Source organism: Myotis nattereri (genome assembly GCF_964212035.1).
Source record: "Myotis nattereri genome assembly, chromosome: 1".
In the NCBI taxonomy this organism is placed as follows: Eukaryota; Metazoa; Chordata; class Mammalia; order Chiroptera; family Vespertilionidae; genus Myotis; species Myotis nattereri.
This window is the reverse complement of record NC_138075.1, coordinates 111,996,817-112,019,882: the sequence shown is the minus strand read 5'-3', so window position 1 is coordinate 112,019,882 and position 23,066 is coordinate 111,996,817. Positions and strand designations below refer to the sequence as shown.

Genomic DNA, 23,066 nt, shown 5'->3' with positions numbered 1-23,066 from the left:
TTGTAACTGTCTGCCAACTTATCCTTCTCTTCCTCCAATCCATCTCCACACTGTTTCTCATACCTTAATGACTCTCTAGTAACATGAGGTTAATGTCTAGACTTCTTGAGTCCTTTCATGAGCTGGCTTCTATTTCTTTAGCTTGATTTCTTTTTAAAAAAAATATTTTTATTGATTTCAGAGAGAAAGGGAGGAGAGAAACATCAATGATGAGAGAGAATCATTGCTGGGCTGCTTCCTGCATGCCCCACACTGGGGATTGAGCCCACAACCCGGGCATGTGCCCTTGACCCTGCAGTCCACAAGCTGACGCTCTATCCAGTGAGCCAAACCAGCCAGGGTCAGTTTCATTTCTTACCGCTTCTTCCTGCTCCCTGCCTCCAGCATCACCATCACTACATTTTAAGCTGTGGCAGTACTGAATGTTTTCAGTTCCCTTTCCTTCTCTGCCTCTGACTTTTGCTCATGGCTTCCCCATTGCCTATTAATCCTGTCCTCCACCTTTTCCTCTCTTCTCTGCTAGTTTTGTTCATTCTTCCTCTTAACTTTCATATCTTACAGGAAATGTGTTTTTTTTAACCTAATATTTAAGTAGCAGGCAGTGTTAATACAAGATGATAAAAATGTTGGCTGCAAGATTCTATAGGAGAGTTGTTTAACCTGCTCTTGGCCTGAGTATCAGGAGGAAATAATGTCTAAACTAAGACATGAATAGAAGTTCTTTTTTAATAGTTACATCATATTCACTTATAGATATATTGTGAATTATCTAAGGATCCCCTTTTTGATGAATGGTCATATGGATATCAATGGTTATCTCAATTGATCTTACCAAAAAGAAAAAAAAAAAAAAAGGCAGAAACTTATACCTTTCTGGTCCAGGATTTCACGTTTTACTTAGTAATTGGCTTTTTAGACTATTTCAGTTTCAAACTATTATTCTTTTTCCTTGTCTCATTGTTTGTCTTATGATGTTATAAGCAGTACTATAATGAACAACTTTGTAAATCTTTATTTCTATAGAAAAGATTACTAGGCTTAGTAATTTTACTAATTGCTGGATCACAGGGTATACTTCGTGTGTGTGTGATTTTAAAAATTAGCACTGGAGCCGAAACCGGTTTGGCTCAGTGGATAGAGCGTCGACCTGCGGACTGAAAGGTCCCGGGTTCGATTCTGGACAAGGGCATGTACCTGGGTTGCGGGCACATTCCCAGTAGGAGATGTGCAGGAGGCAGCTGATCGATGTTTCTCTCTCATCAATGTTTCTAGCTCTCTATCTCTCTCCCTTCCTCTCTGTAATAAATCAATAAAATATATTTTAAAAAAAATTAGCACTGGATTGTCTAACAGTTCCTCAAAATGTTAACCAACCATATGACTGAGAAATTTCGTTAGGTATCTGATAACCAAGAGAAAAGAAAAAGATATGTTCACACAACAATTTGTCCATGAATGTTTATAGCAGCATTGTTCATAATAGCCAAAAAGTGAAACAGTGTGCATGAATATCAAGTGAAGGATGGATAAACAAATGTGGTATATTCATATGTGGAATATTATTTGGCAACTAGAGGCCTGGTGCATGAATTCGTGCACGAGTGGGGTCCCTCAGCCTGGCCTGCAGGATTGGGCTAAAACTGGCTCTCTGATATCCCCTGAGGGGTCCCGGAGTGTGAGAGGGTGCAGGCCAGGCCGATGGACCCCACTGGTGCATGATCAAGGACGCGGGTGGTTGGCCAGCCAGGGAAGGACCGCGGGAGGGCTCCAGGGCATGTCCAGCCCGTCTTGCTCAGTCCCGATCAGCCAGACCCCAGCAGCAAGCTAACCTACCAGTTGACTGTCTGCCCCCCGGTGGTCAGTGCATATCATACCAACTGGTCGACCAGTCGACTGTCTTCCCCCTGGTGGTCAGTGAACGTCATAGCGAGCGGTTGAGCGGCCTTAGCATATCATTAGCATATTACACTTTGGTTGAACGGACAGCTGGACACTTAGCATATTAGGCTTTTATTATCTACTACTGTCCCAGTGCATGAAATTTGTGCACAAGAGGGGGTGTCCCTCAGCCCGGCCTGCACCCTCTCCAATTTGGGACCCCTCGGGGATTGGGCCTAAACTGGCAGTCGGACACCCCTCTCATAATCTGGGACTGCTGGCTCCTAACCACTCACCTGCCTGCCTGCCTGCCTGCCTGATCGCCCCTAATCACACTGCTGCTGGCTTGATCAACCCCAACTGCCCCCCCTTCCGGCCTGATCACCCCTAACTGCCCACCCCTGCTGGACTGATTGCCCCCAACTGCCCCCCTCACTAGCCTGATCGCCCCCAACTGTCCCCCCCCGCCAGCCTGCTCCCCCCCAACTGCCCCCACCCCGCCGGCATGCTCATCCCCAACTGCCCCCCCAGCCGGCCTGCTCGCCCCCAACTGTTCCCCCCCCCCACCCTCCAGCCTGCTTGCTCCCAACTGCCCTCCCCTGCTGGCCTGATCACCCCTAACCGCCTCTGCCTTGGCCCCACCACCATGGCTTTGTCCAGAAGGATGACCGGAAGGTCTCCCAATCTAATTAGCATATTACCCTTTTATTAGCATAGATAATAATAAAAGGGTAATATGCTAATTAGACCAGATGTCACTCCAGACATCCTTCTGGATGAAGCTGGGGCTGGAGAGAAGCCTGGGTCCCAGGTGCCTGCTGGCAGCCGGAGCGAAGCCCAGGTCCTGGGTGCCAGAGGGAAGCTGGTGCCAGCAGCTGGGGGAAGGAAGGCTTACTCTTGCACAAATTTTGTGCATTGGGCCTCTAGTATAGGATAAGAAGAATGAAGTTCTGATATATACTGCAATGTGGATGTCTTAAAAACATTATACTGACTTAAGCCAGTTACAAAAGACAACATATTATATGACTTGATATATATGAAACCCAGAATAGGTAAATATATAGAGAGCCAAAAGATTGTTAGTTTTCTAGGGCTGAGGATGAGGGGATAAGGATATAGGTGGGTATGGGGAATGATGCAAGTGAGTACAAGATTTTTTGGGGGGATGATAAAATGTTCTAAAATTATAGTAATGGTTGCAGAACTCTGTGCATATACTAAAACCATTGTATTGTGTATTTTAAATGGTAAACTTTATGCTATATAAATTGTATCTCGGTAAAACTTATAAAAAAAGATATTGCCAAATTGCCATTCTAAAAGACTATTTGGTTAGAGTTCTTTGGTTTCAAGCAATAGGATCTGATTGTGGCCAGTCAATCAAGATGAGGAAATTTTGAAAGAATACTAAGTAGACAGCTCATAGAATTAAATATGAACGGTCTTTTTCTCTGGGCTATCTCATTTCTCCACAGCAGAAAATTTTTTGTTTTACTGCTTGGGCAGTACCATGGCTATGAGTATTTTGAGATCTAAGGTGGGGAACTGTGTGTTCTAAATACAGACATTGTTAATTCCTTCTTGGCAGCTCCATTCCCACTCTCTCTCTTTTCTTCTGCGATTTTTTCCAAAGCAGCAGGACAGAGTGGCCTCCTGCTGGTGTGCACGAGAAGCTGCGGCATTTTCTGCCTCAGTGTCAGTTACTAGTCACTCCGTCTGCTTTCTTTATTCAGAAACTTTCAGAAATTTGTGGACTCCCCATATGTAGTTGTAGTTTTATGTTTTTAAAACTTATTCATTTTCATGAGACCTAAGGAGGAAGAATATTTTGACTTTAGAAAAAATAGAACTAGCTCTTGGTTTCATTCTAAATTATTTTTCCCCTTTTGTTAGTTTCTGTGTTTACTTTTATTTCCTTCTAATTTTCTGATTCCTGAAAAGTGGATATTTTGTTAATTTTACGTTTATTTCTTTTCTTCAAAATCCCCTTGAAACAAAAAATAAAAATTTGTGACACAGCTGGACAGCCTGCATATGTGTGTCATTTACATAAGGACTGATTAACCATCATAATTATAGAAGATTTGTAGTTGTTTCTCATAATTTGTTAGACCTTAAAGAAACATTTTATTGTATTCCAAGCATGTACAATAATATTGTATTCAATATTGTATTTACAATATTGTATTCCGAGCGTTTTGCTTAGAGTTCATATATACAAACATTTATTGTATTGTTTGTTTCATATATATCAAGTCATTTTATTGTATTGTGAGCATATTCAATAATATCACTTTTTAGATATTATTGTTAGTAATAGTACCTATATTTATTGAGTGTTTATGTGCTAGGCAGTATTCACTATATCAATTACTTAAGTATTTAATTAGTTAAGTGTTTAACTTTTATAACATTATGAGGGCTGTTACTGTTCTGATTTCACTAATGAAGAAACTGAGGCTTAGTGGTTAGGTAACTTGCCAACATCACACAGTTACAAATGAGGTTGTGCAGTTGGGATTCAGTGCAGATGGTGACTCCGGTACTCATGCTCTCAACCACTTTGTTCTGTAGCCAATATAGCAGCGGTCACCAACCTTTCGGACCTCACAGACCACCAGTGGTCCACGGACCACAGGCTGGCGACCGCTGCTATATAGAGTATTTATGACTGCATTTTTTTTTTGGTTAATATTTGATTTCGAAGTCATTTCAAACCTACAAATCATTGCAAGAATGAAACAAGAAATCCAATTTTAATCTTCACCATTAACATTTTACCACATCTGCCTTATCACATCACCCCCAATATGCACATACCGAAGTACATTTTTTTCTGAATGTTTTTCTGAACTATTAAGAGTAAATTCCAGGAAAAAACCAAGATGGCGGCATAGGTAAACACTGGAGATTGCTGCTTAGCACAACCACTTCAAGAATACAACTAAAAGACGGAATGGACATCATCCAGAACCACAGGAAGCCTGGCTGAGTGGAAATGCTACAACTAGAAGGAAAGAGAAAAGCATACTGAGACTGAGAGGAGGTGCTGTGAGGAAGTAAAGTACAGAGGTACGGACGCGCACGCGGAGAGGGCTGGTGGCTGAGGACACAGTTGTCTTTTTCAATCGGTAGAGAATCTCAAGCTCTGAGCTCCAGTTCTGGGCGAGTCTCTGGGGACCCAGACTCATATGGGAGAAACTGGACTGTCTGGCATCGGTTGGAACTCAGGGGCAGCTTTCTCTCGGAGGTGCTTGCAGCGATTGTCGGGACACTGAGAAGTGGGCCTCTGAGGGCAGCCATAGCTGCTTGCTCCACCCTGTTGATCCCCTGGGATCCTGCCCCATCCAAGCCGTGCAGGGAGGCTTTTGCATATGAAAGGCCTAGCCCTTTGCAATCTGAAAACTACCTAACAAACTGCAGCTGGCCCTAGGCCCCATGGCAACTCGCATTGTTTCACAGCTGGCTCCTGCTGGGTAGCCTCAGGCAGAGTCTAGATCAGCCGTGGGCAAACTACAGCCCGCGGGCCGGATCCGGCCCGTTTGAAATGAATAAAACTATTGAAAAAAAAGACCGCACCCTTTTATGTAATGATGTTTACTTTGAATTTATATTAGTTCACACAAACACTCCATCCATGCTTTTGTTCCGGCCCTCCGGTCCAGTTTAAGAACCCATTGTGGCCCTCAAGTCAAAAAGTTTGCCCACCCCTGGTCTAGATTAACACCTCCTTAGAGATCCAAGAGCCAGTGTTCCCGGAGGTCAGAGTGGGACCATCCAGATTGCAGCTCTTCGGATCCATAAAGGACACACTCAGTGGGCAGACTCAGTGAGCACCAAAGCCCCACTGAAGCAAGTCTTGCCCCGGAGGGGTGTCTCCAGCACAGCAGTTCTCCCACTGCAGACACAGCTGATTCTCACAGCCAATTGGCCTGGAGGTCAACTCCTCCCAGTGATACCTACAACAATCAAGGCTTAACTATAACAAGACTGTGCACAAAGCCCACAAAGGGGTGCACCAAGAGGGTACACCTCTGGTAATTGGGGAGGCTGAGCCACTGGGCCCTATAGGACACCTAGCACAGAAAGCCACTCTATCAACAGAGGGAAGCATAAAAAATGTGGAGACAAAGAAACAGGACACAAATGACAGAAATGGAGGAAAGCACACTACTGGATATAGAGTTCAAAACCACACTTTTAAGGTTTTTCAAGAACTTTCTAGAAACCGCTGACAAATTTAGTAAGACCCTCAAAAAGCCTGGTGAGACCGCCGATAAATGTAGTGAGAACCTCAAGAAATCTAGTGAGACCCTTGAGGGCATGAAAAAGGACCAACTAGAAATTAAGCATACACTGACTGAAATAAAGAATATTATACAGAGATCCAACAGCAGACTAGAGGATCGCAAGAATCAAGTCAAAGATTTGAAATACAAAGGAGCAAAAAACACCCAACCGGAAAAGCAAAATGAAAAAAGAATCCAAAAATACGAAGATAGCGTAAGGAGCCTCTGGGACAGCTTCAAGCGTACCAACATCCGAATTATAGGGGTGCCAGAAGAAGAGAGAGAGCAAGATATTGAAAACCTATTTGAAGAAATAATGACAGAAAACTTCCCCTACCTGGTGAAAGAAATAGACTTACAAGTCCAGAAAGTGCAGAGAACCCCAAACAAAAGGAATCCAAAGAGGACCACACCAAGACACATCATAATTAAAATGCCAAGAGCAAAAGACAGAGAGAGAATCTTAAAAGCAGCAAGAGAAAGACAGTTACCTACAAGGGAGTACCCATATGACTGTCAGCTGATTTCTCACCAGAAACTGCAGGCCAGAAGGGAGTGGCAAGAAATATTCAAAGTGATGAATACCAAGAACCTACAACCAAGATTCCTTTATCCAGCAAAGCTATCATTCAGAACTGAAGGTCAGATAAAGAGCTTCACAGATAAGAAAAAGCTAAAGGAGTTCATCACCACCAAACCAGTGCTATATGAAATGCTGAAAGGTATCCTTTAAGCAGAGGAAGAAGAAGAAAAGGTAAAGATACAAATTATGAACAACAAATACACATCTATCAAGTGAATCTAAAAATCTAGTGAATAAATAATCTGATAAACAGAATAAACTGGTGATTATAATTGAATCAGGGGCATAGAAAGGGAGTGGACTGACTCTTCTTGGGGGAAAAAGGGGTGTGAGGGATGCGGGAAGAGACTGGACAGAAATCGTGCACCTATGGATGAGGACAGCTGTCGGGGGGGTGAGGCAGAGGGGGTTTGGGATCCGGGTGGAGGGGAGCTATGGGGGGAAAAAAGAGGAACAACTGTAATAATCTGAATAATAAAGATTTAATTTAAAAATAAATAAATAAATGTATACCCCCCTCCACCATTTATAAAAATGTTTGCTAAAAATATTTTTAACATAAATTAGGACTTTTATTACAAAAAAAAAAGAGTAAATTTCAGATATTATCCTGCCTAAATAATTCCTTGTATGTTTCCTAGAAAAGGGACACTCTCCTAAAAAACCATCCATCAATTTTGGTAATTTAATCTTGATACAATACTATCATTTAATCCATAGATACTGTTCAAATTTAACTGCTTATCTCAGTGGTCTTAATAGCAAAAAATAAAACAAAAGTAGAAACTTTTAACCTCCTCCCCGCGCCCCTCCCCCCCCTTACTTTCTCAACCCGGATTGCATGTTTTACTTAGTAGTTGTTTCTTTAGACTTTTAATCTCAGATCATTCTTTTTCCTTGTCTTATTTGGGGTTTTCTGATTGTCCCCTATAAATAGATTCAGGCTTTGCATTTTTTGGAGGAATAGAATAGTGATGCTCCGTTCTTCTTAGTGCATCTTATTAGGAAGCATGTGATGCTTTGTTTCATTACTGGTGATGTTAATCTTTATTATTAGTTAAGGTGGTCTATGCTATGTTTCTCACTATAAAGTTGATAAAATATTTCATACTTTTATTAATTTGGGGAAGAGATAATTTGATACCCTATAAATATTCTATTTCTCACCTAACTTCTACCTGTTAATTTTTGCATCTATTTATAATTTATTATCCCAGATTTAGCCAGAGGAAACTCCCTTCAGTCTGACTTTTGTGTCCTTTTGATTTATCTACATTAGTCTTTGGGTACTTGCTTCTTTGCTGTCACAAGACATTTCAGGTTCATCTTGTACTTCCGTATACCAGGCCTAGAATCAGCTGTTTCTCCAAGGAGCACTGGTTCCTTGTAATGGAGGATGGTATTTAGAAATCAAGATTAAGTCACCATATATACTCATTGCCACTGGAGTGACATTGATCTGGACTCTCTGGACAGATAATTGTATATGAAACATACATATTTCATATATACACATTTGCATCTATATATACATCTTTTTGTAGTTGTATATCCAATATAATAGAGAGCTAATATGCTAATGGTCATCATGCCATCATGGCGTAGCATCCAGTCACCAGGAGGCTGTGTGCGCAGGTGGCCAGGGCTGCGTGCTTCGTGAGACACGCGTGGGTGGGTGGGGACTTGATGCTGCCTCCTCTGGACAAAGCTGCAGTGGCTGCCTGAGGCTCAGATAAGTCACCGATGGCTCAGGCAACGAGGGTCAGGCCGAGGCTTAGGCAAACCATGGTGGCTGCGAGGGCCGAGGCTCAGGCCATGTGGCTGGCATGTGGCTGGCAGTGGCAGCAGAAGAGGTGTGATGGGGGCATCACCTTCCCCCGATTTCCGGGTTGCCTCCTGCAGAGGGAGGCCAGAGGCAGCAGCAGCAAGGGGGTGATGGGGAGGTGCCTTCCCCTGATCAGCTGTGGGGAGCTGGCCTAAGCTGTCAGTAGGACATCCTCTGAGGGCTCCAGGACTGTGAGAAGTAGCAGGCCGGGCTGAGGGCCCCCCCCCCCTTCAGTGCACGAATTTTCATGCACCAGGTCTTTAGTAATTATATAAAACCATAAGTTTACACTGTTACCTCTATTCTAGTCTAATATCATGGGATTTATTCAGCCCTTCTGCTTTTCCATATTTGTATTGTACTTCTCTGACTGTGAGGAATATGACAGGTATCCCTAGTACATTTACTTGTTTGATTTGTAATTCTGTATGTAGCCAATTTCCTGATTCATGAACCTCCTTCTTGACCCTGTTTCCACCATACATGTGGCCACATGGGTTGACTTGATGCTGGTTCCCATCACTTCATTTAAAAGTAATGTTTAGCTACATTTTATTTCTTCCTTCTCTTTAATTTTCAGGTCTTCCAAGATTTGCCAGTCAACCAGAACATTCTTCAGTTTATGCTGGGGACAGTGCAATTCTGAATTGTGAAGTTAATGCAGATTTGGTCCCATTTGTAAGATGGGAACAGAACAGGCAACCTCTTCTTCTGGATGATAGAGTCCTCAAACTTCCAAGTGGGACACTGGTTATCAGCAACACAACTGAAGGAGATGGGGGACTTTATCGCTGCATAGTTGAAAGTGGCGGACCACCAAAGTACAGTGATGAAGCTGAATTAAAAGTTCTTCCAGGTATTCATTTACTATCAGTGTTATGTTTATTGATGGGTAAAATTTGTTCTCTTAGAATTTTTTTTATAAACACTGTTAAAAATGTGCTGCGAAATATTAACATCAGCATAAAGCGTCTTACAAGGGGGAAAAAGAAGAAAACATACAAGAAAGATCTATACTTTAATGAATACATTAGTCAGTAAATATTTATTAAGCAGTAAAGTATATTCAATGTCTATTGCATTCTTCTTGACCAAAGAAACATTAACTCTGTGTCTTTTGTCAGGTCTCCCCACTCCTTTGAGTTTGGTTACTTCCCTATAATAGATTTTTTTTATATATATAGTTAAATCTTTTTACTTGTAAGAATTAGAAGTCTCACTCAGCCTAGTTCATACAACAGATGGGCAGAGTGGTAGCTGTTACTATAGCAGCTCTCAAGACACTGGTAAGCAAGAGTTCTTGGATCTTTATAATATTCCCTCACTTTAATGTAAAACCAGCTCCTCTTCCCATCTTTCCTTCTCTTTGTGGGTTCTCACTCTCTGCTCCTATTGGCTTTCCTCATACCTGTTTTGTGCTATCTTTACTCAACTGTGTAACAACTTCTTACCCATAACTTTCTCTCACCTGTGGCTCATTGTAGTCCCTTTAGCCTCTTGGTGTTTCATGACCTTTCAGCTTCTACACCCACAGCTAGGTGCCTGATTCTTTCCACAGTTTTTATTTTGAATGTGAGTTTATGAATATAATTGGACCATCCTATGTTGTGTGGGTAGTTTTTATATAAGACTAGAGGCTCAGTGCACAAAATGCATGCACAGGTAGGGTCCCTAGCGGCTGCCAGCTGCCGGCCAGGGCCTCCCTTCCCTGGCTGCCAGCCGGGGCCTTCCTTCATTCTGGACTGTCCCCTGGTAGTTAGCACACATCATAGCGAGCGAGCAAAGTCCCGGTTGGTCGAACTCCGAAGAGGACACTTTACATCTTAGACTTTTATATATATAGAAGATATAACCAGAAGTGGAATTGCTGGGTCATAGGCAGTTCCATTTTTAATTTTTTGAGGGCCCTCCATACTGTATTCCACAGTGGCTGCACCAATCTGCATTCCCACCAACAGTGCAAAAGGGTTCCCTTTTCTCCACGTCCTTACCAACACTTGTTTGTTGATTTATAGCCATTCTGACAGGTGTGAGGTGATATCTCATTGTGGTTGTAATTTGCATTTATCTGCTGATGATTAGTGAGCATCTTTTCATGTGTCTAATGGCCATCTGCATATCCTCTTTGGAGAAACGTCTATGCAGGTCCTGCTTTTTTTTTTTTTTTTTTTTATTGGATTGTTTGTTTTTTGATGTACAAGTGTTTTATAAATTTTGGATATTAACCCCTGACTGGATGTATCATTGGTGAATGTGTTCCCCCATTCAGTAGGTTTTCTTTTCGTTTTGTTGATAGTTTCTTCTGCTGTGCAAAATTTTTTTAGTTTGATGTAGTCCTATTTGTTTATTTTTTTCTTTTGTTTCTCTTGCCTGAGAAGATATATCAGAAAAAACACTGCTAAGAGAAATGTTTGTTATCTTTTTCTAGGAGTTTTATGATATTGAGTCTTACATTTAAGTCTTTAATCTATTTGGAGTTTATTTTTGTATATGGTATAAGAAGGTAGTCTAGTTTCATTTTTGTGTGTGCATATCTGTCCAGTTTTCCCAACAACATTTTTTTGAATAGACTGTCTTTAGCTCATTGAATGGTCTTGCCTTCTCTCTCATAGATTGATTGACCATAATGGTAGAGGTATATTTCTGGGCTCTATATTCTGGTTCATTGGTCTATATGTCTGTTTTTATGCCAGTTCCATGCTGTTTTGATTACTATGGTCTGGTAGTATAATTTGATATCAGGTAGTATGATTCCTCCAACTTTGCTCTTTCTCAAGATTGCTGTAGCTATTTGGGGTCTTTTGTGGTTCCATATAAATATTTTTATTTGTTTTAGTTCTGTGAAATACTCCATTGTTATTTTGATAGGGATTGATTGCATTGAATCTGTAGATTACTTTGGGTAATATGGACATTTTAATGATGTTAATTTTTGTTATCCTTGAGCATAGTATATGATTCCATTTATTTGTTTTTTCTTCAATTTTTTTTTTTTTTTAATTCAGAGGCACAGTCTCCTTGAATAATGCAACTTCCAATCTCTTATAGAATTTTTGGGAAGACATTGTTTTTGGTGTGTTGGTTATAACGCACAGGGGTGGGTCAATGCCAGTCAGAGAAGCATGTTTTATGATTGATGAGATACGTGAGAGCAGGTTAATGTCAGTCTTATAAGCAAGTGATTCTGTTGCTGAATGACTGACATTTAAAGCCTGAGGCTGTCACTGATTGGTTGGCTCTCAAAAGCATGTTCACTGAAGGGAGTTGTGCCTGATCTGTTAGACAATTTTTACTTGTTACCATGACTACAGAACCATCCTCATTTGGTGCACAAGTTTTAAGCCAGATTTGATAGTTGTTACTATGGCTATAAAACATTTTTTCCTAAGATTATGGGGACAGGAGTCACATCTCTTTGCCTAAGAATTTTTTTCTTCTCACAACTTAGCGTTAGAAATATTACACCATCAAAACTTAGAGAACATATCTTTTATCCATAAGAATGTGGCCTTTCATATGTCCATAAGAGCAACTATATAAAGTGAACACACATATAGTGTTGTGTATACACACACACACACACACACAAATGTGTGTGTATGTATATATATGTATATATGTGTGTGTTTATATGGTATATATGTATATATGTGTATATGTATATATGGTATATATAGTAATCTGTGTATAATATGTGCATATGGTATATATAGTAACCTGATAGTTGTACAGTTATAAAATCAAAGGGTTGACAGACTAAGTGAACCAAATTAAAGATGAAACTCAGAAAGATTTTTAGAAGTAACACACTGACACAGGGAAGGAAAGGAAACCGTTTATGATATCACTGGAGTGGGGAGGATGCTGCTAAGGGTCCTGAGCTTGCTCAGTCTTTTATCTGTTTGTTGCAGTCATGAGGCATTTGTTTGTTCCTATGTTTTAAAGTAAAGGGGATTTATGTCACACCTCCCTCAGTTAACTAGTAAGTACATTGAGAACAGGAGCTATAACTTATACACCTTTAAGACCCAGAGAAACTGGCACAGTGTTTTACACATAAAAGTTATTTAAGAAATGTTTGCTCATCTAAATGGAATTTTCTGGTGTCACTTTGATAAAATATTTTACTATATAAAACCACACAGACTGAATAGGAATTTGTCATTTTCATCATTGAAGTTGTAAAGTGCGTTCTTAATCATTATCTTTAAAAAAAAAAATTTTTTTTTTAAGGTTCCAAGGTCACATCAAACTTGGTATTTTTGAAACAACCTTCTTCCCTAGTCAGAGTCATTGGTCAGAATGCAGTATTGCCATGTGTTGCTTCGGGACTTCCTCTTCCAACTATTAGATGGATGAAAAATGAGGAGGCACTTGACACAGAAAGGTAATGTATACCTAAAATCCTTTTTCAACCTTAGCTTGAGACTTGTTCTTATGTGGCAATATTGATTAATAAGAAAATGATTATCTACTTTAAAAAATTTAAATACATTATAATCCTTATCATCCTTGACATGTTTATATGCTGTATATGATTAGGATGTTTAAAGAAAAAAATGCTTTCAAAATATTAAGGGGTAATTATTCCATTTGTTCTTTCTGAGCTGCAGTATCCTTAGCTTAAAGCCTCAGGACCTTCTTCTCTAAATTATTACATTACTAGAGTCTTGGTGCATGAAATTTGTGCACTGGGGGAGGGCAGGTCCTTCAGCCCGGCCTGCACTCTCTCACAGTCTGGGACCCCTTGGGGGATATCCACCTGCCGGCTTGTGGCTGGATGGCCTTCTGCTGCTGCATGGCCTTCTGCTTGAGCTTCAGCAGCTGCTGCAATGGGCACGGGCTGGGCCACCACGGTCTGTCCTGCGAACACTTTCGAGTAGGTGAGTGAAGCGTGGAGGCAGGGTCACCCTGAATTCCCTATGCTTCCCTGAGTCACTGAGTTGTTCAGACTGTCTGCCTTCTATAGAGAATGGCACCAGGATCGGGCCCAAGTCAGCAGTCCGACATCCCTCTCGCAGTCTGGGACCCCTCAGGGGATGTAGCAATGTGCCAAATGGCAGGCAGCCAGGGAGGAGCTCATAACGGGGCTGGGCGCCATGCCACTCGTGCTCATCCTGGCCCACTGTGCCTACTGCCATCGCTCAGTAGTGCTGCTGTGGAGTTTGGATAGGCTCCCGCTGTGGCAGCTGCGCTCACCAGCCATGAGCCCGGCTTCTGGCTGAGTGGCACTCCCTCTGTGGGAGCGCACTGACCACCAGGGGGCAGCTCCTGCATTGAGCGTCTGACCCCTGGTGGTCAGTGTGCATCATAGCGACTGGTCGTTCTGCCGTTAACGGTTGCTTAGGCTTTTATTATATAGATTTCCAGTCTTCACTAACCTGAGACTTATCACTCTCATATGCATTTTGTTGATAGTAGTTTTTTCCTTTACACAAACAGTAAAAGAAAATGTATTTCTCCATTGTATGCTCTTGCCTCCTTTGTCAAATATTAATTGAGCATAATGGCTTAGGTCAATTTCTGGGTTCTATGTTCTGTTCCATTGGTCTATATGCAGACTGATGCAGCCACTGTGGAAGACAGTATGGAGTTTCCTCAAAAAGTTAAAAATGGATCTCCCATTTGACCCAGTAATCCCACTTCTAGGACTATATCCCAAGAAACCTGAAACACCAATCAGAAAGGATATATGCCCCCCTATGTTCATAGCAGCACAATTTATAATAGCTAAGATTTGGAAACAATCTAAGCGCCCATCAGCAGATGAGTGGATTAAAAAACTGTGGTACATCTACACAGTGGAATACTATGCTGCTGTAAAAAGGCAGGAACATTTACCATTTGCAGCAGCATGGATGGAACTGGAGATCATTATGCTAAGCGAAATAAGCCAGTCAGAGAAAGATAAATATCACATGATCTCACTCTTATGTGGGATATAATGATCAACAAAATTTGATGAACAAGAATAGATCCAGAGACAAATGGCAGGGGAAGTGGGGAGGGTAGAGAGCAACCAAAGAACTTGTATGCATGCATATTAGCTTAACCAATGGACACAGACACCAGGGCGGTGGGGGCTTGCCCGGTGTGGGAATGGTTGGGGGGTTGGGGAGGGGGAGTCACGCGGGAAAAAAGGACACATATGCAAAACTTTAGACAATAAATAAAAGAAAATAAATGTATTTCTCATCCTTTTGTTTTTGCCTTTTAAAATATTACCAGCCTTCTATGATAACAAATTCTTCATCTTCTACAAAAGACTTTTGTGTTAACATCAACCACCGCAGGGGTCCTCAAACTATGGCCCGCGTGCCACATGCAAATACAAATATTGTATTTGTTCCCATTTTGTTTTTTTACTTCAAAATAAGATATGTGCAGTGTGCATAGGAATTTGTTCATAGTTTTTTTTTAAACTATAGTCCGGCCCTCCAACGGTCTGAGGGACAGTGAACTGGCCCCCTATTTAAAAAGTTTGAGGACCCCTGAACCACCGGGTCATCCATCTCATCTCCCTCATTACTTCCTATGGTCTGGATACTTTCCTCAGTTGTATTCTGATAAGAGAACTGAGGTGGTGCTGGTGCTGGTGGTGGTTAGGTATGTTTTGTTTCCAAAACAAGTTATCTCATGCATTGTAGGATGAGATACATGTAGGAACGATGTAGGTAACATTGTTCACCTCTACCCACTCGATGCCAATAGCACTCCTAAGTTGTGACAACCCAAATTGTTTCTAGATACTGACAGATGTCTCTTGGGAGACAAAATTGTCCCCAGTTGTGGACCACTGTTCTAGAGCAATGCTGTCCAATAGAAATATGATGCAGGCCACATTATCTAGCTTAAAATTTTCTGGTAGCTGCATTAAAAGAGTAAGAACTACACGTGCACTACTAAATGCAATAAGTTATGCAGTGTATCAGTTAAAGTACAGTGTAGTTCTCCTAAAACAATAAAGTTTGTGTTCAGTGCTGCTTCTACATTTAAATGGAAATTAAATAAAATTTAAAAATGTAGTTATTCTGTCATTCTAGCCACATTTTCAAGTGTCAGTAGCCACATGTGGCTAGTGCTATTGAATTGGATAGAGCAGGTCTAGAGTTTGTCAATTTAGTAATCCAAAGTAAGCAGACATTCTTAATTTGTGTAGTTCAGTAACCAAAACATGGAAAGGAAGATACGTCTAGGCAGCTTGGTATTCAGCCTTCAGCAATCAGTGGAGAAGATAGAATTACAATCATATTATTTCTCACATGTTCCATTAGCAAAGCTGATGGGGACATCTTCAATATCACCTGATTTGTTTCTTAATACCCATCCAGTCACAGCTTCTTCTGCCTATATCTTACATCTTTCTTCTCATTTCCCAGCTAAATACTATGCAAAGAATTTATAAGAATTCCAGGGAATTTTTTAAACTTATGTGAACAAACATAGAGAACATTAAAATAGGGGATAAAAATTTCAAGCTCTTAAAGAAGAAATTTTTATTGGCTACATGTTAGAATAAAATGTTTATCAGGAGTAGGAAAGCTGAAATAGATGATTTTAAAACTTTAACTTTATATCATAGATGGACATTCTAAAATATGTAAAATATAGGAATTTTCTTTCTTATATAAAAAATAAAAGTGAGGACTCGTATGATTCTCATTTGTTTATTAAGTAAATATTCAACAAATATTTATTGAATGCTGAATATGTTTGGCACTATTCTAGGTACTGGGAATACAGCAGTAAACCAAATACAGTTTTTGCTCTTAAGGAGCTCATGTTCTAGCAGGGAAGAACGGATAATCATATAAGCATAAATTTTCATTTTATAGTAAGTATTATGAAGAATATTATGACAAAGCATGTCATAGATGCCAAGAGAGATACATGTGGGATTACTATTTTATACAGTGTATTAGTGAATTGTTCTCTAGTAGAATGACACTCAGACTGAGGTCTAGGTGGGTCAGGGGTATAGAAATCATGGTAAGAATGTTACATATCTTCCTTTTATGTTCTATCAAATTGTTACTTTGGTTTTTAATCAAAGATATTTCTGAGAAAAAATGTTTTTAAATTAAATTAAATGTGGATATATCATTGCTAGTAATATTCCTCTGAGTTTTAAGGATAAATCAGGAAACTTTTAAGATTGAGTAGACTGTTCTACTTTGATTTCTCTGGGCTTCTTCATACTTGGGTTATGTGGTAGAAAAGTCTGAGAAAGCATTGCTTTGATATATCACTTTCTCAGAAAGTTTCAGAAGAATGTAAGAGTAGGACACCTGATGATGTTCATGTTGGTATTTCCACTGTGTTGGTAGCACAGTGCTTGGCATATAACAGGGTAGGGAGAGTGGTGACCAATATATTTTGGTTGAATGCTTGAATGTAATATAAAAAAATATCAACAGGTGAATGTAATACAAAATTGCATCAAGTTACACATAAGTAATTACTCAAAATGTCTTTGTTTGAGCTAGAACAGGGGTGGACAAACTTTTTGACTCGAGGGCCACAATGGGTTCTTAAACTGGACCGGAGGGCCGGAACAAAAGCATGGATGGAGTGTTTGTGTGAACTAATATAAATTCAAAGTAAACATCATTACATAAAAGGGTACGGTCTTTTTTTTCAATAGTTTTATTCATTTCAAACGGGCCGTAGTTTGCCCACGGCTGAGCTAGAACGTTATAATATCTTAAATTATTAAACATCTTTGAAAATGAGTATTTTAAAACATTGCCTGCCAGGGCTGACCGGCAGACCCTGAGCAACAGATGAATGATTACTCTGATACACGTTTTTGTGAAAGAGAGGCTAAGGGGCTGTTTTCCTTTAGGAGCAAAAAGCCCTGTTTGCCTGCCTCCTTAGGCTTTTATTGTCACAGCAGCTTGAACTAAAATTAATCTCTGGATACAATCAGTAGGGTAAGTATCCTAGAAAAAGCACATGCTTCTACAAGGTCGGGTCTAAAAGACTAAACAGAGGTTTTAGCAAAACACCTGGGGGTTCGGACTAGTTTGGAAAAGTCAAGGCAGGGGCAGCCGCCTTCGGCAGGGTCCTCCTAAAGGCCCCTGACCTTTCGGAGATTCCTCCTTACAGACTTTCCAACCAAGTACTGTGCTTCCCCACAATTAACCACTGCTTTTATAAATGTCTTAAAAATTGGTAATATTTACTTAACCTTTTGCTTAAATTTGTTCAGATTTAAACCAAACATAGCTATTGAAAGAGTGGCGATGATGGTGGAAATGAGTCCCATTCATTGATTGAGTAGTTTTATTTTAAAGGGAAAGAATCCAGAAAATACAAATGCTAAAGTGCAAGGTGACAGATAGCAAAATGTAATTTAGTAATCAAATAAAATTATGTTTTATTGGAATGATAGATCAGAACCCAGCCACAAAGTAACAGGTTATAGTTATAAAAATGCTTAATGTTATTAAAACAACTTGTTTAAAAATCAAGTTGAGGACTCCTTTTTTAGGTAGATGAAGTAGTGTATTTTTCCTATTCTTCCAGCTAAGTACAACTAAAAACTATGGCAGTTATATGTACAGCAAACATAATAAGACTCTGAAAGGTGGAGAGAGGAAGATTGACGGGTAGGGACTTTGGCACCCAAGGAACAACTTAATGGTGAGTTCCCTGAGGTTTGGTTGTTTTGTTTTTCCCCCCTCATATATAGCAACTTGAGCTAAAGAAGCTGACAACCTGGAAACACCAACAGGCACATACAAAAAACAACAACAACAAAAAACTCTAACAGAGTTTGCTCTCTACAGCTAGAGGACCAAGAAAGGGGCTGCCTAGCAAGACCAAAATTGTTAGACTATAATCACTCCTACTCCAGCCCAACACCATAGAAGAAACTGGACCTACCTTCATCATGCCAGCAAGGGCCAAGTGGGAAGACTCGATTTCCACCTTTGCCAGGTTGTAATGAGGTCCCTCACCCTCCCTCCTGTATGATAAGAGAGGCTAAGTAGGGAGCCAAGACTTTCATTCCAACAGGCAATATCAGTGCCAACCATATGGGAGAGCCAGGACTTTTGTCCGATCCACAGTAAGAAACACCTCCCTTCCCCACTTGGGTAGTATCAGAGGAGGCCTAGTGGAGAGTCTGAACTTTTCATTACCATGTAGTATGGAGCTCCATGCCCCCATCCTCCTGGTGTCTGGATGCCATGTGGGGAATAGTAAGGAGGCACTTTTGCTGTACCCAGCTAAGTGGGTAGTATCAGTGGAAACATAGTGGGGAGCCAGGACTCCCAACCCTGCTAAGGAGTAATGAGGAGAGCCCGCCACCCCTCTCAGGAATTAATACAGTGGGGAACCTGGACTTCTGCCTCCACCTGATAGTAATGGGGTGGCATCTCTCTCTTTTTCTGCCGGAGTGGTATCAGAAGAAGCCAGCTAAAACCAAAGACTTGATACCCCAAATATACAGATTTCAATAGAAAATCACTCATCAGACAAAGAATCAGGAAATCTCAAATGAGAAAAGACAATCAATAGATGCCAACATAGAGTTGATAGGTTTTAGAATTATCTGACGAAGATTTTAAAGCAATCATGAAAATGCTTCAGTGAGCAATTATGAATGCACTTCAAACAAATGAAAGCAGAATATAACATCTCAGTGAAGAAATAGAAAGTCTCCTCAAAGGAATGGAAGATTTAAAGAAAAACCATGTGGCTAAATTTGAACCTAGAGAATAACCAAAATAAAAATAAAAAACCTCAGTGGATGGGCTTAGCAGCAGACTGCATAGGACAGAGGAACGAGTAAGTGCCCTAGGAAAAGAAAGAAGACACAGTTGATCAGTATTGGGACTAAAATATGTAATGCCATTACAGACCCTGAAAACATCAAAAGAATAATTAGGGAATACTATAAATAACTATACACATGTAAATTTGACAACTTGAACAAAAGAAACAATTTCCTCAAAAATACAAGTTACCATATCTGACCCATCTATATGTATAATATGCTAAGTGTCCGACCAGTCGCCATGATGCACACTGGCCATTTACAGAGAAAGCACTGCAGACCTGGCGCCCACAAAGCAATACTCGGCTTCCACCAAGTAGGACACAGGCCCCATTATCATCCCAGAGCGACACCCCACCAAATCACAGCCGATGTTGTCGAGAACCCATGGTGCAAAATGCAACCCACAGCCCAGCCCAGAAACGGTCGCTGTGGGTGCCAGGTAATGACGTCACATAGCAATGCCTGGCTTCCTCTCAGTAGCAGCTAGCCTCCTTGGAGTTTCTTCAGCCCAGGAGTACAGCCTGCTTTATAGCCAGGTGCAAACATTTTACACTTTAACCAAATGTCTGTGAAGCGTTTTCCTGTGCCTCATCTCATTTGATCCTCACAGAAGTCCTAGAGTAGGTAGATAGGAGACTGGATGGAATACTATTTTCTTTTCATTAGTTGGAAAACAAGAGATTTAGAAAGCTTAGAAACTTGACCCAACTGAAAAGAAGTAAGAAATGGTGGACCTTGAAAATGACTTCAGGTTTTCTCACTGTGCAGAATATAGTCAAACACTGCTGCAGTTAAATATTTTACCCTTTGTTCTCCCTGCATGATCTACAATAATAATCTTCTTCATGTTGATATTTACTGCTGTGTTGCTGACAATTACCTGAAAGAGAAGTGGGGTGCTTCATTGGGCTGGAAAAAGTTTAGCTACATCAGAAAGCAGGTCTAATTAAGCAAGTTTATCCTATCTAATAAAGCAGCGGTTCTCAACCTGTGGGTCACGACCCCTTTGGGGGTCGAACGATCCTTTCACAGGGGTTGCCTAAGACCATCGGAAAACACATATATAATTACATATTGTTTTTGTGATTAATCACTATGCTTTAATTATGTTCAATTTGTAACAATGAAAATACATCCTGCATATCAGATATTTACATTACGATTCATAACAGTAGCAAAGTTACAGTTATGAAGTAGCAACAAAAATAATTTTATGGTTGGGGGTCACCACAACATGAGGAACTGTATTAAAGGGTCGCGGCATTAGGAAGGTTGAGAACCAGTGTAATAAAGAGGGAATATGCTAATTGAACCTCATGCTGTCACAAAGATGGTGGTGCCCATAGCCAATAAGGAGGGAATATGTGAATTGACTGCCCCACCCTCAAAGATGGCGGCACCCCCAGCCAATGAGTAGGGAATATGCTAATTTACTGCCCCGCCCTCAAAGATGGCAGTGCCCACAGCCAATAAGGAGTAAATATGCTAATTGATTGCCCTGCCCTCAAAGATGGCAGCACCCACAGCCAATAAGGAGGGAATATGCTAATTGACTGCCCCGCCCTCAAAGGTGGCGGCGCCCACAGCCACAAGATGGCAGCATCCAGCCCCCTCAGCTCTGCTGGGGTGGCAGGTGAGTGGCAAGGCTGGGCCCGCCCCACGCGCCTGCCTTCGTAGTCCCCCAGCCCTCTCAGCCCCCAGCCGCCCAGGGCCGGCCCAAGGCTCAAGTAACCAGGGCCAACTGAGTCTTGCGCTGCCGGCAGTGGCAGCAGCAGAGGTGTGATGGGGGTGTCACCTTCCCCTGATCACCTCCCATCCCTGAGGGCTCCTGGACTCTGAGAGGGGGCAGGCTGGGCTGAGAGACCCCCCTCCAGTGCATGAATTTTCATATGTATATCTCATATACACACACACACACACATCCATATAAAAAGCTCTCACTGGCACCAGTCGCATGCATGTGTTTTCATCTGTCATTGTCTATAGTGAATTTGGTTGACACTTTTGTAGGGAAAGGGCAAATAGTGACATTAAAATATTTCTGATAATTTCCTTTCGATGTGCACGAATTTGTGCACTGGGCCTCTACTATGAAATAAATAATATAAATAGCCCTCTAAACTGTTAAGGAGAATGAATTTGTAATTTTAAAACTCCCCCCAAAAGAAGTCTCCAGGCCCAGGTAGTTTTACCAGAGAATTCTACCATTTTAGTAATATTTAACAGCAATTCCGCACAATCTCTCCAGAAAATAGAAAGGGGGAATTATAACTAGTATTACTCAAATATCAAAACTAAACAAAGATAGTACAGAAAAGGAAAACTATACAATATATAAATAAAAATTCTTAAAATATTAGCAAATAGAACTCAGCAATATGTAAAAAGTCATGTATATAGTGACCAAGTAGGGTTTATTTCAGGGATGCAAGACTGGCTTAGTATTTCAAAATCAATGTAATTTACCACATTAACAAACTAAAGAAAAAACCTATATAATCAAATTAATCAATGGAGAAAAAGCATTTGACAAAATTCTGCACTTGTGTTATTTTTAAAACCCTCAGAAAAATAACTTAAGAACATCTAAAAAAAGAATCTACAGCTAACATTATGCTTAATGGTGATGAAAGATAGTATTTCCCCCTTAGGACCAGTTAAAGGAGGTCACTATCATAGTGCTCAAAGTTTTAGCCAGTTCCTATTTTCAGATGGAATATTTGTCTACATAGAAAATCCCAAGAAATCCACACAAAAAAACCACCTCTTAGAACTAAGACATAGTTCAACAAGGTTGCAAGATAGAATATATATATATATATATATGTATATATATATATATATATAATATTTTTATATATAAAGAAGAAGATAAATATAAAAATTATTTGTATTCTATGTACTAGCATTGAACATATGTGAACACTGACATTACAAATACAATATTATTTACATTCACTCACAAAAAACTGAAATAATTAGGGTTAAATCTAACAAAACCTGTTAGGTTTGTATGCTAAAAACTATAAAATGGTAATGAGAGAAATCAAAGATCTAAATAAATGGAGAGACATACTGTGTCCATGGATTGGAAAATTCAACAGAGTCAAGATGTCAATTCTCTCCAAATTGATATACAGATTAACTCAATTCCAGCAAGATTTTCTGTATATGTAGACAAGATCATTATTATTATTATTTCCTTTTGTTAATCCTTATCTGAGGATATTTTTTCCATTGCTTTTCAGAGAGAGTGGAAGGAAGGGAAGGATGGAGGGGAGAAAGAGAGAGAAACATTGAAGTGAGATAGATACATCAACTGGTTGCCTCCCACACTCACCTGACCAGGGTGGAGAGCAAAACTGCAACCAGGTACATGCCATTGCTTGGGAATTGAACCTGTGACCCTTCTGTGCTCGGGCCGATGCTCTAACCGCTGAGCCACTCTGGTGAGGGCAAGATTATTCTAAAATTTATATGGAAAAGTAAAGGAACTGGAATATCTTAAATATTTTTTTAAATGAAAAGACTCAGTCTATCTGATTTCAAAACTTATTGTATAACTACAATAATCAAGATTGTATAGTATTGATGACTAGATAGATGCATATATCAGTGAAACAGAATAGGGAATCCAAATGTAGACCCACATAAAAATGCCCACTTAAATTTTGACAGAGATGCAAAAGCAGTTCAGTGGAG

The 23,066-nt window shown here is 40.3% G+C and overlaps 1 protein-coding gene across 1 annotated transcript in view; it reads left to right on the top strand.

The window, feature by feature from the left end:
• NEO1 (neogenin 1) overlaps positions 1 to 23,066 on the top strand; it is a gene marked incomplete at its 5' end in the record, with an annotated part of 191,045 nt that overhangs the window by 8,433 nt on the left and 159,546 nt on the right. The window contains 2 exons of the mRNA XM_081102054.1: positions 9,159 to 9,434; positions 12,812 to 12,965. Of these exons, the coding sequence (XP_080958180.1) occupies positions 9,159 to 9,434; positions 12,812 to 12,965 (430 nt within the window). The remainder of the gene's footprint in view (positions 1 to 9,158; positions 9,435 to 12,811; positions 12,966 to 23,066) is intronic.